Source organism: Phycomyces blakesleeanus (genome assembly GCF_001638985.1).
Source record: "Phycomyces blakesleeanus NRRL 1555(-) unplaced genomic scaffold PHYBLscaffold_5, whole genome shotgun sequence".
Classification (NCBI taxonomy): domain Eukaryota; kingdom Fungi; phylum Mucoromycota; class Mucoromycetes; order Mucorales; family Phycomycetaceae; genus Phycomyces; species Phycomyces blakesleeanus.
This window is the reverse complement of record NW_017265138.1, coordinates 1135453-1148019: the sequence shown is the minus strand read 5'-3', so window position 1 is coordinate 1148019 and position 12567 is coordinate 1135453. Positions and strand designations below refer to the sequence as shown.

The 12567-nt window shown below is 37.3% G+C and overlaps 3 protein-coding genes and 1 non-coding gene across 4 annotated transcripts; 1 reads left to right on the top strand and 3 right to left on the bottom strand.

The window, feature by feature from the left end:
* Positions 1-2870: 2870 nt before the first annotated feature.
* PHYBLDRAFT_t79 lies at positions 2871-2943 on the bottom strand. The gene has a single exon. It is a non-coding gene; the product is annotated as a tRNA-Lys (tRNA).
* A 1013-nt stretch (positions 2944-3956) lies between these two features.
* On the bottom strand, positions 3957-5252 carry PHYBLDRAFT_62951 (hypothetical protein; the record flags this gene model as incomplete). Its single annotated transcript, XM_018441046.1, has 7 exons — positions 3957-4012; positions 4462-4519; positions 4587-4654; positions 4725-4773; positions 4841-4902; positions 4976-4984; positions 5204-5252. 7 exons carry the CDS (start codon positions 5250-5252, stop codon positions 3957-3959), a joined length of 351 nt encoding a protein of 116 aa, XP_018294893.1.
* A 150-nt stretch (positions 5253-5402) lies between these two features.
* On the top strand, positions 5403-6687 carry PHYBLDRAFT_142357 (hypothetical protein; the record flags this gene model as incomplete). Its single annotated transcript, XM_018430791.1, has 5 exons — positions 5403-5813; positions 5869-5950; positions 6066-6174; positions 6253-6424; positions 6523-6687. 5 exons carry the CDS (start codon positions 5403-5405, stop codon positions 6685-6687), a joined length of 939 nt encoding a protein of 312 aa, XP_018294892.1.
* A 131-nt stretch (positions 6688-6818) lies between these two features.
* Positions 6819-9932, bottom strand: PHYBLDRAFT_165351 (hypothetical protein; the record flags this gene model as incomplete). The annotated part of the gene is made up of 6 exons (XM_018435211.1): positions 6819-6985; positions 7175-8240; positions 8952-9346; positions 9401-9625; positions 9687-9728; positions 9788-9932. 6 exons carry the CDS (start codon positions 9930-9932, stop codon positions 6819-6821), a joined length of 2040 nt encoding a protein of 679 aa, XP_018294891.1.
* Between the last annotated feature and the right edge of the window lie 2635 nt (positions 9933-12567).

Below are 12567 nucleotides of genomic sequence, written 5' to 3'. Positions count from 1 at the left end.
TCAGACTCAGATGTGCCAAAAACCGCCTTTAACACCCGATATGGCCAATACGAGTTTCTGGTTCTTCCCTTTGGTCTCACCAATGCCCCACCGACGTTTCAGCATCTTATGAACAAAGTTCTTGGAGATTGTTTGGATAAGTTTGCCTTAGTCTATTTGGATGATATCCTAATCTTTAGCACGACACCAGAAGAACACGAAGAACATGTACGACATGTGTTAAACCGACTACGTGAAGCGAAATTAATTGCCAACCTTAAAAAATGCGAATTTAACAAAAACGAACTAACTTTCCTTGGATTCAACGTATCTGCGCAAGGCATCTTACCATCGCCAGACAAAGTAAAGACTATAAAAGAATGGACACCGCCAACAAATGTACAAGAAGTTAGACAATTTATTGGCCTTGCACAGCACTACCGCCGCTTCATCCCTGGGTTTGCTGGAATCGCTGCGCCCTTAACAGACTTAACTAAAGGGACAGGACCAAAACGACGGCCTATCGTTTGGACGGAGACATGCCAGGAAAGTTTCGATTTACTAAAAGAGAAAATGAGTACTGCACCTGTATTACTTGCCCCAGACATGGATAAACCATTCCGCATTGAAACAGATGCTTCAGATTTTGGTGTTGGTGCCGTATTAATGCAAGAAGACGAAAACGGAAGTTGGAAACCATTAGCGTTCGAATCGAAAAAACTCTCCCCTGCCGAAAGATCGTATCCTGCTCAAGAGCGCGAGTTACTCGGTATTCTACATGCCTTGCGTACTTGGCGCTGCATGATCGAAGGAAAACCGTTCACTGTATTCACCGATCACTTACCACTCAAGTATTTTCGCAGTCAGGTTAAGCCCACGCCTCGCCTGATAAGGTGGATTTCTGAATTCGAGCTGTACGACCCGATAATTCAATACAAACCGGGCAAAGACAATGGTGTCCCTGATGTGCTCTCTCGTCTCGATGGCCCAGAATACGATGCAACATTAATTAAATCAATGGAACCAGAATACCTGTACACCATACCAGACTCACAAACGTCCGACTGGCCAAAATTTTATGCACGAAAAGAAGATGAATGGCCAGAAGACATAAAAGAATTACTCCATCGGCAACGCAATAAGTTTGTGGTCCACGACCAAAAGGTTTTCCGTCTCGTTAAAATAGGTGACACGGTACAAGAAATTCGTTTTGCACTGTTTGCCAAGCGTGCAGACTTAGTAAATAATTTCCACAATGGTTTCGGACATGCTGGAGAAACAACGGTGTATGATTTAATGAAGAAGCGTTGGTGGTGGCCAGCCATGAGAAGTCAAATTCAAGAATGGTTATCGAAATGTCATCAATGTCAATTGGCCTCAAACGCAGAACGCAACATACACCATGCCCCTTTGGAACCATTGGATATCCCCCCTGCTTTCTCTCGTTGGCATCTCGATTTCATTGGAGAACTTCCCACTACAATCAACGGAAATCGATGGATTTTGGTTGCCGTCGACTACGCTACGAATTGGCCAATTGCACGTGCTGTTCCTGCTGCTACGGGCGAAGCCATCGCCAACTTTTTGTACGAAGAAATAGTCATGCGTTTTGGTTGCCCAGACGAAATTCTGACAGATCGTGGTGCAAACTTTATGTCACATATTTTGAGCTTTTACATTAAGAAAATTAAGCTCCATCATAAATTAACCTCAGCATTTCACCCACGTACTAATGGAAAATGTGAAAGGTTAAATGGTGTTCTTAAACAGATGTTACGTAAATATGTACATGGTGCCATTCACCGGTGGGACGAATATCTGGAAACAGCACTTTGGGCTTGCCGAATCAGAAAGCATCGTACAACTGGGTTCAGTCCATTTTTCTTGACTTATGGCCGCGAACCTCGTATTCCTGGCGATCCCCTACGTCCATTTATGGATACATCTATCCCTGACGACCCGACCCTCGTATCCGATGGCGCTATCCCTTTTCTTCGTAATCTCCAACAGGCTCGCAAAAATGCTGACGCTCGAGTAACCGCCAACAGCCAACAAGACAAGGAACGATGGGATTCGATCATGAAACCTCATCAGTTCGCAATCGGTGAACATTTGTTGTTGCGGCATGAAAACAAATTTGGACTAGAATATAACTGGATGGGCCCATATATTGTAGTAGATAAAAATTTCGATAAGAATATATACAAGCTCACAACAATGGAAGGTGTCCCTTATACTTCTTGGGTTCATGCTGACCGCCTCAAAATAGCCAAATCCGACGATTTCGACCGCACCTGGTATCACCCGACCGCTGCTCGTAACAATATGCGACGTGATCTGGCCATAGATTCCTCTTCCACCTTGCCGTTCTCGATGATAGAGTCTACCAGAGTTGACCGAGGACGATCAACAGTTTCGAGAGGGGGTGATGTCGGACATTATTTTGATGAATCCGAGAAATCGGGATAATTGACCGCAGCAGTTCTGTATGTCAAAGATACCTCATAGATAACGAACCGCAGTAATGTCTTGTAAAGATTAACCACAGTAACATCTTCTGAGCATCAACCGCAGTAAAAGGACTTCTCTTGTAATTAAATAGAGTATAATAGTTTACTGCGGATAATGCGCAGTATTAGTTTAGAAAACTATATAAGACAATTCAATTCCTATCAATAAAAAGGACCTTTTATCCTCTCTTCGATTTTACATATACTCTCCGATCCCCAGTGGGTTTGACCTTTTGACTTTGCTATAGTAAAAGGAAGACCATCCCAGATCAGGAACGACACACCAATGTCAACTCTGACAGGAAGAACAACCCAGATCGAAAATGACAATAGCCTAGATCAGGAACGACACAATAGGTACGAAACAAAAAAGAATTAAATAGCCCAACGGGGGGGTCGAACCCCCAACCTTGAGATTAAGAGTCTCACGCTCTACCGATTGAGCTAGCCGGGCACTTTTATTTTATGACGGGGTTTAATACAAATTATTCGCAGGTAACAAAAATTTTGGTTGTCTGGCAGTGCGGTGATAATATAGAATTCTTTGTAATTCTAGAAAATTATATTCTATTATTATTATTTTTTTTGATTTTCCAACAGTGGCCAAGACTGAATAGAAAGCAATTTTTCTATTCGTAGAGCAAAACACCAATAAATACAATGAAAAGGCATCATTCTGTCAACAATAACTTCAGGCAACCACACATCATATCTTATTTTCTCACTATATTTAACTGAATGAATCAACTTGGAATTAATATTATTTTTATTATTATTATATATTCTTACAATCATAATTATCTTTATGATTATGACTTAATAACTATATTATTTTATTTGGATTTAATGATAATAAAGAACAAATCACATTTAATAGATTATCAATTACACAATCTTTATTATATTTTTTTTAATAATTTTATTTATTTAATTATTCAACAAGTCAATTGCAAAACTATAAATATTACAATATTTGCATTTAATAAATATGAATTTTTTTTTATCTTATTTTCTGACAACAAGTTCTCTTAATATTTAATGCTGTTGATATTTTACTTATTTGATTATCTAAGTATATTGAGTCAAGTCTCACTGGAAAAGAAGTGTGGTTTTCTTATGTGTAAAACTATAATTAATTATGTGAAAAGACTAGGTTTTACGATGCGATCAGATAGTTTTTACAAGTGTATGAAGCTGACTTACTCATAGGTAGTAAGACTAACTTTCGAACATAGGAAAAAGTCAGAACAGCAGGATAGTAGAATGTGTTTGCATTTTCTGTATATGGGTTTTTATCACATGCACTAAAACGGCAACTCAGAATTACGTTTTATTGTAATCATTCTACTGCTTTCCAATTAAAAGAACAATAAATGAAAAATCGATTATATGGATATGTCAGTTTTTACATTGTTTAATTTATGGATATGCCAGTTTTTACAGGGTTTTGTTGTATTTGAATTTATTTTATCCAATCTTAGAGACTTCTTCTTGTACTGTTTGCTTCCATACACTTCTCCAATCTTTAATTTATTTATAATAATTATTGGTTTATTTTGTTTTTATTAGAAAGAAAAGAATATTCTTAGATTTATAGTACAGTAGTTATATTTAATATTCAGAAACATTCTAGCTAGTGTTCTATCTGTTATACAATTTGAAATGACCAATATTCTGATAAAACAAGTATTCTCCAAACAATATCTCCCAGAGAAAAGTCCAGTTGTGTGTTGCTTGCTTGTAAATGGTTGTTCTATGAAATTAGAAAAGTATTAGCTGTTTGAACAAGAAATCGTGGATATTAAGAATATATATATATAATTATGCTTGCAATATAATAGCTTACCAGAGACAAAAAGAAAAGGCGTCATGAATGCAAACCATAGTACTCAATATACTTTATTTGGCTATAAAAATGCTGAAAAAAAATTATTTTTTGTGAACTGTGTAGTAAAATATTTCATTTACCTACCCAAAGCAAAAGGATTTATTTGCAGACCAAGAGAGTATATAGGAGATGCTAATATTGTCTTCAGTAAATGATATACATTAATATACAAAATAAATAATATTGTTATATGTACAAAAAAAAATTACCATGTCAATGACACTTGTATGAAATGAAAGTTCTTGATTTGCGATGTGCTCATGAGAGAGAGGTTCATCTATAATAGAAATTATGTTAAGCTGTGTGCTTATTAAAAAGAGATAGATTGAAATAAAATAAAATATTACCGTGTTCATAACCATGTTTAATAGTAGAGAGTAATTTCGACGATATGGCCTATACGAAAGAAAGGAAAAGGTCAGAATAATTTTATAGGATGACAGCATAAAGTATATTTACTAACCTTAGCTAATCCGGATGGACATTGTGAAGGAGATGTATCAGAAGGTAACAAAATGCGAGTGTCTGTAGTAATAGAAAACAATTATTATCATTTTAGTTATATATATATATAATATTAAAGAAGAAGATATCTTACCAAGAAAGTCTGTGAATATAATAAATGTTGGAAAGAGAGAGAAGAGAGAAAACTTGTAAATGAAAAAAAAAACAAAAAGAACAAAAGACCAAAGGGCCAAAAGGCCAAAAGACAGAAATCATATATTGGATTAAGTTGAAAAAAGCATGTTCAAAGCCGATTTGCACCCCATTAATTCCAGGAAGTATTAATAGAGATACGTGTATTAAAGAAATCCTGAGTATTTACAGCAACAAGTGTAATATAATAAATGGGTTCTTGCTTTTACTTTTACCATCTTTCCATTAACTATACTTTATTCTTTCACTTAACACCTAACTTCTTTTGTATGTTAATAACACTCTATATATACAATGAATAAATATATAAAACAAATATAATTAACAATCAACTCATATATAACAGTTTATTAGATAGCTTTCAGACCATGGTTAACAATCGTCAGTCAATTGCCCCGGCTCCATCCCCGGAATATACTGAGCTTTTAAGAAGGCTCACTGCTATAGAGGAAAGTCTCAAGACCATGGATTCAAACATTGGCATTGTCATCAAGGGGAACAAAGATTCATTGGAAATACTTGATAGTGTTGCTGATGCCTCTGGAGAACTTCTTGCAGTTATTGCTCCTACCACTATATCTGCTTCTGCTTCTGTCCCTTTCGCAGCTTCTTCCATTAGTTCTACTCTGGATTGGTATACAACACCTTCTGAGGCTTTTTTTGATATCTTTTCTGCTGCTCCTTCTGTTGCTCCTTCTGTTGCTCCTTCTGTTGGTGCAGTGGTTCTTACTGGTGCAAACGCTGGTGAACTTAGTAAACAGGATCGCACTAGAGTTTTAGTAAGTGTTAAGATGTACAGTAGTTCATCAACATAATATTTCACACTAAGTATAGGCTCTTATCCGAGAAGAGTTGAAGAAACACAACTTCAAATCAAATAAGCCGGAACCAGTTGCAGCTAACAACAGCAAGCGTAGTTGAGATGTTAATGTTGATTACAGACTTCCACCTAACAGACAGCTGATGCATGACCTTCATGCATACCTGGCTCCAAAGGTTGTTGGGACTAGTGTTTGACAGGCCAATATTAGCAATTGTATCTATACAAACTTTTGTGGAACGAGACACCAAGTCAAGGAATCATATGAAGCGCGCAAAAAGACAAATTCTTGGTCAAGAAAAGCAGGTCGAGAGACTGATGTATGTTAGAAGTATATTTTGATTGCAAATTAAATGTATTCATATTAATACATTTATAAACTAGCATTTTGACTGTAGTGAGCTGACCTACTATACATTCAAGACTGAAATTGATGTGAAGGTAGGTAAGAGCTGCAACGGACTCTTACAGAAAGAAGCCATGTCTGAGGATGAATCTGAAGATGATATGCCTAGAGTCTCGAGCAACTGTGCGATTTGTACAGTGCGTCCAAGTTGGAGAAGTGATGAGGTAATTTCTTTTGTTTACATTATTGTATATAGCTTTTTTTTTGTTTTTTATGGATTTAAATGAAACAGAACTTTGATTAATCACTTATTTGTATTTAGTACAATCACTTTCTTGCAGTTGTTGATGATTTTATACGTAATTGCATGGACTTCAATTCATGTCAGATGTTGAAGAGGTCCTTTGGTAGAGATGCTGTTTTAGCAGTCCTGCCTAGATTGATGTCCCTTCTCTCTCACTGGGCTTTTAGAGATGAGTTTCAATAAATTTTGTTTTCTTATCCTCTACATCCTCCACATCCTCCATCTGACAATGATAAACGTACCAACAAATACAAACACTATGATTATTCTTTTCTGTGTGCCTTTAAAAAAGGGAGTTATAATTTTATTATTTTTTAAATGTATTGTTTTTTTGGCAAAGGAATGACTAGCATCTTTTTTACTTTTCTGTGTGTTGTGTGCTCAGCAGTTGCTACTTCTAACATAATTCTATGCACTGGCAATACACATTGGAAATCGTCAGAAGAAAATGTTGGAAAGCAGGTTTCAATGTGTTCATACTCTTGTGATTTATCATTTTTGGGTGTGTACCATTTGATAAATGCAAAAGTATGTTAAGAATTGTGAAGAAGTTGTGTTGGGCGGCAATGGGTGCGGAGCAAGGGAGTAAGGGATGAAGAGGTGGGTGGAGGAGTGAAAGAATGGGTGAAAATGTACTGTATTTGACCCGTGTATGCGATGATATGCTCACCAGTACTTCTAATGAACTTTGCTTGTACAAGAGAGCCACGGCTTCCAGATTCACCTTTACCCTTGTAGACCTGCCCAAGGATGTTGATGTATTTCAACAGGGTAATTGTATTGTCAACAAAGTATGGTGATTCCGATGCTTGTTGAAAGTGAACTAATTGTTCATTGTTGTACACAGCTTTATAGTATTGTAAGAGATGAACATAGTGAATGTCACTCATTGTGGTAGCGGATTTTAATGATAGAGGGAATGCGGAAGGAGGGAGAGGTTCGTTGCCTTTTACAAGTACATTTGGATCTTCAGAAGCCTCGACAAATGACTGTATGTGGAAGGTACGTTGACGGATGGATGGAATGGTGGTGGGTGTAAAGGAAGAAGTGAGTTTGGTAAGGAGAGGAAATGCAGATGTCTGGCGGGTACTCTGAAGGAAACTGTTGACAAGATCGTCTTTGTGCACATCTTTAATAAATTTCTTCATAAATGTTTCTTCAAACCCGATCTTCCTGTTTGTCTTCAAATTTTTTAACAACCTGTTAAACCGCTCAAACCCGAATAGCCAATAACCGTACACTGGTCCAAAATCACGAATTGTATCTCGAAGATGAAGGTGTAGGTGCATATTACAGGTGAGGATTTTGGCGTTGTACAGCTCATCACATCTGGTGCAAAAAGTTTGAAGAAACTGATGGGCAGTGTTGACTTCATCAAACGTGATCGTTGGCTTGATCAACAGGCAGCATGCATCAACAAAGTTAATCCGGTTTTTGAATCTGTCTTTTGCAAGAACATCTTTCAACAGAACTGGTGAGTATACAAGCACCCATGACTTCCACACGTCTGCCTTCATATACGAAAGCTGCTTTCCTATTTTCGAGTTCAAAGAGGTGTATCCACCAGGCACAATTATTGTTTCTGCAGTCTTCTGCATTGCCGCAAAATCGCCATCTTGAATGTCTTCGTCTTTGATCCAACGATCCATCAATCTTTTAGGCGTTCCCAGGAATAAATTATGCATGGGATCAATGATCGTTCCACGTACTAGATCAAGGTATCCAAGGCGATGCAACTGCGACCATCGAACACCATTTTCAACCTCCAGCCGATGCCTTTCTGAGGGGGTACTAGCACTTTCCTACTCCTCAGCATGCAACCTGTTCTCTACACTGTCACGAAACACCCACCGAGAGAAGTCAAACCCACAAAAGTCAACATTGACACCGTTTTCCAAGTGAGGGAAATGTCTGTTGCACTTGTAACATGCGCATGTACTGTTGTGCGAGGTGAAACCACTTGTCTTTCTTGCTGCCGGGATGTCACAGGCCATTATCATCAATGCGGCACTGACGCAGACACCACTAGGACACTCAAAAGTTGAGATTGCCAGTCCCTCATACAATCTTATCAGATCATCTACCATAGGCCAGAGATAATGGTTTATCTCTTCGGATTTGGGTTCCTTTGGGCCAGGCATCAATCCTACAAGAAGTGTGTTCTCTGGCTTGTATCTTTCATTGTGAGGCAGATTGTTTACTACCAGGTATATGGCACCAGTCGAGTGCATGACGTTATCAAAAGGTTGAAACCAGTCAATGTTGAGAGTCAACATTAATGAACGCGAATCCTTTGTGAATTGCACGCCATCTTTGTCTTTGAGCTCCTTCCACATGGCACCATCGTATATGTCACACATCGTATCTACCATCTTCAGCTCGTGATTCCAATGTCTAATTTTATTCTCAAATCCTGGATGAAGAAAAAACATTTGTAAAGTATTAACAACGGACTGATACAAGTATGAATGCTTGGCCACCAAAGCACCCAATGCTGATGTTTTCATCAATTGGCAGTTGCAAGACGAGCATGCACCAAGCTTTACAAAATCACAATGCGACGGGACAGATGCACTTTGTTCGTACACCTTGTGACAATCCTGATGCACAACAAATATCTTTATGCCTTTGGTCATGGCTGAGAAACCTGTCATGTGCTGAAGACCAGGAAGGCTCAAGGGCAGTTGGAAATCCTGCTCGTAAATTGTCAAAAGCTTGTTGATGAACTCAATCAAGACAACAGCGCCCTTGTCAACCACATAGTGGGAAGCGAACATCACCACAAAAGTAGCAATAAACCTGTGCACTGGGTTCTGGGGCATATTGGGGGTGGCAAAAGGATCTATTATAAAAAAAAATTAACGCTTTTTTTTTTAAATTTTTAACACTAACTGACCTTCACTATTCAATTCATTGTTGTCGAGCTCAATAACATTGTCTTCGCTTTCGTCTTCACTGATTTCATTGCTGTTGCTTCCACTGTCATTATTGTTGCCATTGCTGATCGCATCATTAGTAACGGAAACGTCTTCAGTGTCAGACATTGAAGCTCCTTCCCAAACAGGTGAGTTTGTCTGAGTGTACAATTCTTCTAGGGCTCCGGGTTGATGGGTTAAGATAGCTACATTTAGAATATAACACTTGGTTAATATCTAACAGTATCTGAATTAAATAAACCTTACGTTCATCATCAACATCCATCATATTTCTTTGGGTAGACATGTCTATTACAACACGTTATTTCATGGATTACAATACAATTAAATAAATTCAAATATTGTACCCCTTTCACATCTTATGGCATTTAGTCTTGCTCTTTTGTTATGATGTTGAGCAGTTCTTCTGGCAACAAAACTATAACCAGGATCGTTCTGACTACATCCAGCACAATGGCACTTTTCGTTGTAGAGTTCAGGAATTGTGGACATAATGTTTATATATTTTTACTTTGAAGTGTTAAGAGAAAAAGGAAACAAGTACAACGTTTACTAAATTTACTATGTCTTTATAATGAATTGTTATGTCTTTATAATAATAATAATAAATAATATTTTCGCCTGTTGTATCCAAGCCAATAGAAAACTGGAAAGCAGTGTTTTTATCTTGAACACACAAATAAAGCTGAGATGAAAAAATACCCCAGAATTTCTATTGTTATAATTTAACTTTGTACATGGTAATTCCCGTATGTTTTTCTAGTGTCTATTGAGATTGATCAATAGTACTATTTTTCTCTTATTTTTCTCTTATTGATTTTATTATCTTTAATTCTACATTCTCTTTTGAGTTTGTCTTTTTCTCTCTTGTGGAAAAGAGAGGTTATTTCACATATACAAACCCATTCAAATCTTGAAAACTGTAATAATATCACTACTGAAAAAACCGCTCTGATTAACAATGTGGCCAGGTTGGTAAACACATGTGTAGAAATAGTGATTTTTTTGACTCAGTGTGTTTTTTGAAGTTCAGATCAAAGATGTAGTTTTAGTTGGTTTCATTGGCTAACAGAATTTTAGAATATCAGTCTGGTATGGAAGGCTAAATTCACATACAGAGACCTATCATAATTCTCATTCTACCACCCCTTTTTTTATTCCTACTATTTTCTGAATTTACTCTCGCAATAATCTATTTATAAACTCATAGTAGAAAAATATATGTCTTTTATACACAACAGGCATTCTTGAAAACATTTGAATAAAGACTATGAATTGATAATATCATAATTGTCATGTCTCTTTCTATATTTAATAATATAGAAAAGAACTTGTTAGAAGAATTCAATTAAACAACCATAAAATATAATGCTTTTTTTTACTATAAAGTCGGTGCAAATAAAGTATATTTTACGCTTGTTCCTCTTTTTATTCTCAATAAATCACATCAAACAAAACACATAAAATGCCTTCTATCTCCCACTGCCGTAATGTTGTCTGCCGTTGTGCTCAATGTAGCAGAAATTCACAGAGATACTCATTGGTGACAAGCAGAACTGCTGAGCGCCATATTAGAAAAAATGAGCTTGAGAGAATTGAGAGACTGGATACGGCTGAAAGATTGGCAAATAGTATGTTATATTCAGGGTTTATTTTTCGATTACTGAGTAATAACTTCTTTATTTTTTTAATTTTAATGAAACACAGCTGTGCAAGAAGAACAAATGATGGACGTTGATACCCAATGTAAGAAAAGAAAAGAAAAAAAAATATATTTGAAAACCAGTAGAGACAACAAGCTAAACTAATCTATATTTGTATATATCCTGACCTGTCAATCTGAATCCATCAAAAAAATAGACAATCAGGCCGACTCACCTGATTTGAATGCTGCCACAATGGCTGACAATGTCTCGGTAGACGATGAGATCAGCAAGGTCAATGGCAATGACTCTGACATTGAAAGAGACATGAACTCTGACTCTGGCAGTGGTGAAGAAGAAGGTGTCAAGACAGACGTTGAAGAGTTTGTTAATGAAGGTCAGTCATAAATGATTTTGTTTTCTTAAAAACAGACCTAAAGAAAATTTGTTCTAATTTATTTTTGTTAATTTTAAATAGACCCATTTGATGCTCCTAACATGCCTGAAAACCCTGTCCATTGGTTCATTGCTACCTTTGCCATTCTTTTTATCTCGCGTTATGTTGTTAACAAAGGTGCCACCATATTGATTGAATTTATCAATCAGTTACTCAAGATCTATGGCGAAGATTTCCAATTACCAACAAGTCTTATTGGTCTGCAAAGAATGACTGGTTTTTCCAATTACCCCAATGGTATCAAGAAGTCTGTTGTATGTGAAGACTGCCACAAGGTTTACGAACAAGATGTGCCTCTCCCTACTTATTGCGACTTCAAAAAGCATGGTTCTCAATTACCATGCAATTGTGAATTGATGAAGGTTTCATCTTCTGGTGCCATGGTAGCCAAGCGATCATACGTCTACAACTCTATCCAGAGATCATTACAAGTTTTCTTTCTTCATTCTGGGTTTGAGCAAAAAATCAGACAATGGAACAAAGAGCTTAAGGTCGTAGATACACTATGCGACGTCTATGATGGTGCTATGTGGAAGGAGCTAAAGGACCAAAGTGGCGTATCGTTTGTGGATGAACTTTGTTCATTGATGCTAACAATGAACATCGACTGGTTCCAGCCATTTGATGGCGTTACATATTCAACTGGAGCTATCTACCTTGCAATAAATAACTTGCCTCGTGAGGAAAGATTTAAGTCTGAAAATATCATCCTTGTTGGTTTGATGCCTGGTCCTAAGGAGCCAAAGACCAAAGAGATCAACCACTATTTAAAGCCAATAGTCAATGAATTGCTGCAGTTGTTTATGGGGATAACCATCCCAACCTTTGAGTGCCCAGCCGGTGTTAATGTACATGCTGCGTTACATATGGTTGCCTGTGACATCCCTGCCACCAGGAAGACCAGTAGATTCACCACTCACAACAGTACTTGTGCATGCCCCAGATGTGTGAGGCAGTTTACCAGGTTACCAAGCACCAACAAGGTCGACTTCAGTGGGTTCAACTATTCGACGTGGAAAATCTGTAG